The sequence below is a fragment of the Microtus ochrogaster genome, chromosome 10 (genome assembly GCF_000317375.1).
Source record: "Microtus ochrogaster isolate Prairie Vole_2 chromosome 10, MicOch1.0, whole genome shotgun sequence".
Taxonomy (NCBI): Eukaryota; Metazoa; Chordata; class Mammalia; order Rodentia; family Cricetidae; genus Microtus; species Microtus ochrogaster.
The window spans coordinates 45579521-45584197 of NC_022016.1; the positions used below are offsets into that span (position 1 = coordinate 45579521).

Consider the following 4677-nt stretch of genomic DNA (forward strand, 5'->3'; position numbering starts at 1 on the left):
CCCAAGCTCAGGGGCCACACTCACCTCCTGATGCAGCTGGTGGCAGACCTGCAGTGTCTCCTCTATAGGGGTGTTGTGGTCTGGCAAGTGTAAGTAGAAGAGGTCCACCCGGGGACACTGCAGCCGCTTCAGTGATGTCTCCAACTGGAACCGGACATCATCAGGCTTCAATGTCTTCCCAAACATTGGAATAGCCTTGGTTGCAATTTTCACTTTCCAGGGGGGAAAAATGCAAGTTCAAGTCCCTTTATCAAACATAGTATCTACTGTAACGGTTGAGGAAGAGAACTGGGCAGGATATGGTATTGTCTGCCTCTGATACCAAATCTGCTGGTTTGAGGAAAGACTCAGGAACTCAAGGTAGGCTTGTTACACAGTAGAAATCTAGTTCTATACAAAAGACTGTATCCAAAAAACAAGAGAGGGCAAAGGAGGGATGGAGGCAAAATGAGGGGAAGGAGAGAGAGAGAATTAAGAAATATACAGACAGAAAAGGCAGAGATATAATTGGACTCAAATTGCAGCTCTGCCATTAATTAGTAGCTGTGACCTTGACTAAATTGAGTCCTCCTCAATGCTGCTAATGGTCAATGACAATGGGAGTGATAATGGCTTACAGAGAAGCCCTGAGGGTTGACAGGCATAACTGACAATGGACATGAGAGTGGTATTCTCGCTGTGACAATTACCTACTGGGCACCTTTGTGAGCCAAACCAGGCACTGGGGCTGGTGGATGCAGAGGACCTGTGCTCAGGGCCTTGAAGAGCACAGGCCGCTGTTGAGTAGTGAGACAGGGGAGAACTTGAGGTTCCACAGGAGGCAGAGCAGGGAGACAGAGACTAGCTTGGGATCACAGGGGTTCCTGAGAATCTCATCTGAGTGTCTAGGGCAAGTCAGAAGCTAGCAAACTAAGAACAATAAGGTACTTGTTCACAGGGAGGAGGATTTTAGAAACCATGAGAAAGAAGGTCTGGGGTGAGGCAGACGGGGATAGAGAAAGACAACACTAGAACCAAAACGGTCCCATAGCACCTCACTTGGAGTCTGGAGATTAGACCTGGGTTTGTGGGAGGGGGAGTCTCTGAATGCTTCTAGTCCAGAGCACTGAGGTCATTTCCAAATGTTTTGAAATTGTGACCCTGAATGCAGCATGGGCTATGGGCATGTGTGATTACAGTGTGAGTCGGGTGCAGGAAGAACCGGGGACAGAGACGGCAGAGGCTTTGCTGAGAGCCTGTGAGAAGGAAGGTCATGGCCAGCTATGGACTCTGCCCGGGAAAAAAGGCCAGTTCTGGACGATCTGAGAAAGTCCCTGCTTCTCCCTGCCCTGCTGGAAGTCCAGTTGGATGGTTGGATGGTGGATGAATGGATGTATGATCAATGGGAGGATGGAAGGATGGATGGACAGATGGACAGACACGTGGATGGATGGGCGGGCGGGCTGATGGATGGATGGATGGACAGACACGTGGATGGATAGATGGATGGATGGACAGATGGACAGACACGTGGATCGACGGATGGATGGATGGATGGATGGATGGATGGATGGATGGATGGATGGATGAATGGATGGATGGATGGACGTGCAAAAGGCACTTTCCACACTTGAGAAGTCAGTTCAGCAGCTCAGGCAGTCAGTGGAGCCCCTGACACTCCTGAGTCACACACCTGGGACTTTCCATTCTCCCATCTTACTTGACCTTCCTGATGGGACATCAGCTTCAGATCTGAGCTGTGGCTTTAGCCCAAGCAGCCTTGAACTCAAACAGGGGAAGGAGGGAGGGCTCAAAAAAGCAATTTCAATCAGGAGTCAGATCCAGGCTCTGATGGTGGTATATGCCAGTGCTCTGGAAGCTGGGCAGGAGTAGCCCAGTCTGAGCTACATGTAGATTCTAGGTTCGCCTGGGCTGCATACACAGATCCTATCACATAATACAAGAACTCCTTTCACTGGGACGTAGGCAGGAGATCTAGAAACAACAGGGCACCGAGTGTACATGTCTGCTTCTGTTCTGGATCCCACTGTGCTGTGAATCCCAGAGTAGAACTCCATAGGGCAGTGGTCAGACTGCAATGGAAGAGGAAGAGTTCCATACAGCATAGCAGCAGCCCAGAGAAGTGCAGTGCTGTCTGTAGAGGCTGAGGCAGGGGACTAACTGAGTAGAGAGCTCCAGAGAGCTGCATTGCTCTAGGGCCCTGTTTCCTCTGCGGGGCTGCACTTGATCCTATGGCCTCCACTCTAATGGAGCAAGAGGTCTTGCTAATCAAAGACTCATCCTCTACACGATCCATGGCCATTAGCAAAGGAAGAAAGTGGTCTCAGTCTGGGGTGATGGTGCTGAGCAGGAGTCCTGGAGATCAGGTGCTCCCCGGGCACTGCTGGCAGCAACCCAGAACGCAAACATGGGCTAGCCACACGGCTCCAGGTTGGACCAGAGCTAGGCACACAGTTTGAGGAGGACCCTCGGCTACTCTTTCAGAAGAAGGTGTGGAAAGAGATTGCCAAATTGAAAGCTAGGTATGCATGCAGAGTTTGCATGCCTGAAGAGGTGCAGTTCTCAAAGCTCTTGCGTGTACAAGGGGAGACCAGGGCTCCAGACAAAGGGAGCCAGACAAAGCTGTCCCTGGGCAGGGAGATGACAGGTATGACTGTTACCTTTGCAGCCACTGTGGCCCAGCCCGAGCCCTAGGCCTCCCAGGGTTGTCTCTGACTGGCCTTCCCCATACACGTAGGCGGTGTCGATCTCAGTGTGGCCACGCTTCAGGAAAGCTTGCACCGATGCTGCACTGGAGGTCTGATCCATGCGGCGTCCCATCTCCATGGCACCCAGCACAGTGGCGGGCCGAGCAGACGACATGATGGCTCTGGTAGAGGTGGAGGAAGATGAAGGATAAGAGAGGAAGGAGGATCCAGGAGTCTGCAGCTCTAGCCTGTGCAGAGGTGCATTCAGCTTTAATAGCAGGTGGTGGTCACTCCCATGGGGCGGAGTAAGCAGCGGTGAAGCAGTGTGTGCAGGCTGGTGTGAGGAACTCTTTAAAGTTGGAGACCCTCAGTACACGTGCTACAAAACTTGCACCTACCCTCATCCCCTGGAGGTAGGTGGTCGGTGCCCATGAACTAAGGTGCAGACAAACCCGAAGATTGACAGCTGGCATCCCTCTCTGTTGTCTCTGTCCCTCTGCTGAGCCTTCCTGTGTCTCTGTCTCCTCCTCCAGGCCTTAAACCTCTGTACTTGGGAAGGGAGATAGAGATAGGAAGATTAAGAATTCAAAGTTCGTCTGGGCTGTCAAAGACCTTGTCTAAAACAAATAGCTTGATAAATGAATTGAGGTCGAGAGCATAGGTCACTTGTTAACTCCTCTCGCCTGTGACAGGCCTCAAAGGTCGAGGAGCGATGAAAAGGGCCGGAACTTTCACTGAAGTGTTTACCAAAGGTTAGTGACAATAATTCAGCAGTTTATTCTTCTGTTTTTTTTAATTCAATGATATGAAATGCTATATTCATACAAAAACCTATGTTCAAATGTTTCTCTGTTATATTAAAAAATTACACACATGCACACACACAAATATATGCATTTCTAAGAATCTCCTGTATCTCAGGTTGGCCCCAAGTCATTATGTAGTTGAGGATGACCTTGAACTTCTTGTTCTTTTGCCTACTAAGTGCTGGGATGACAGGTGTTGGCAATCTCACCAGGATTTTGTGACCATGGAGCCCTCTACCAACTGAGCCATATCTCCGCCATCAAGGAGACTTTAGAGTTGTTCACGTGGAAGCCGCAGAATACAGAAACAATCTGATGTCCCTCTGGGTAGAGTGGGCAAAGGACTAAGCTGTGAACCCACGGTAGAGAGGAGTCTCAGCAGGTGGAAGAAGCCTCGGGGCCACACGTGTGATTCTGTGTGTGACACTGCTGCAGAGACAACTCCACGGGGACCGGAAACAAGGACAGAAAGGCGGCTTGTCAGTTAAAACACTGGGGGCTCTTCCAGAGGACCAGGTGTGATTTCCAGCACCCACATGGCCGCTCACAACCTTCTGTAACTGCACTTCCAGGGGGTCCAGTGCCCTCTCTGGCTCCTCCGCTAATGCAGACCCCAGACCTTGGCAGTACTGACTCCATGATGGAAATACCATTCAGCTTATAAAACTCAGCATGGAGACAGCATCACCTTCCAAAATGAAGCAAAGACCTAATCCCTCAGATCCATAGTTCTGGGATGTCCCTCACTGTACCCACCTTGATTTTTGTTTTTTGCAGTTCTGTTTCTGGCAAATCCTGAAGAATACGGTCAACCCAGAATATGGTTTTTGTGCTTAAAAGCTCACCCTGAGAAGGGCTCAGGGCTACACCAGGATCCCAAATGTCCAGTGGTCTCTGGCTGGCTACTAGAGATTTTCTGTTGTCTTAAACCCATGTGTGAGGCGTCCTCTCTGGTGGGTGCCCCACAACACTCTAGCACTAGAACACATACCATTGGCTTCCAGAATCCTCAGAGAGAGGATGTCATGGAGAGCTGCGCCTGGGGATGGGACTGTATGTTGATTGTGGGGTGACTCAAGACTGTCTGTCCAAACCTTTAGAGCTGTACACTACAATAAGTGACCTTGCAGAGTGTGATGGCTCATGTTTGAGAAGATTGCTGCTTGCTGGAGGCTAGCCTGGAT

At 50.3% G+C, this 4677-nt stretch overlaps 1 protein-coding gene across 1 annotated transcript in view; it reads right to left on the reverse strand.

Moving 5' to 3' along the window:
* The window catches only part of LOC101989380 (aflatoxin B1 aldehyde reductase member 3-like), an 8302-nt gene extending 4262 nt beyond the window's left edge, over positions 1–4040 (reverse strand). Inside the window, exons 1-3 of the mRNA XM_013348302.2 lie at positions 3086–4040; positions 2661–2869; positions 25–212 (exon numbers count right to left, since the gene is read on the reverse strand). Coding sequence (XP_013203756.1) covers positions 25–212; positions 2661–2862 — 390 coding nt within the window. The 5' untranslated portion in view covers positions 2863–2869; positions 3086–4040. The remainder of the gene's footprint in view (positions 1–24; positions 213–2660; positions 2870–3085) is intronic.
* Positions 4041–4677: the final 637 nt, after the last annotated feature.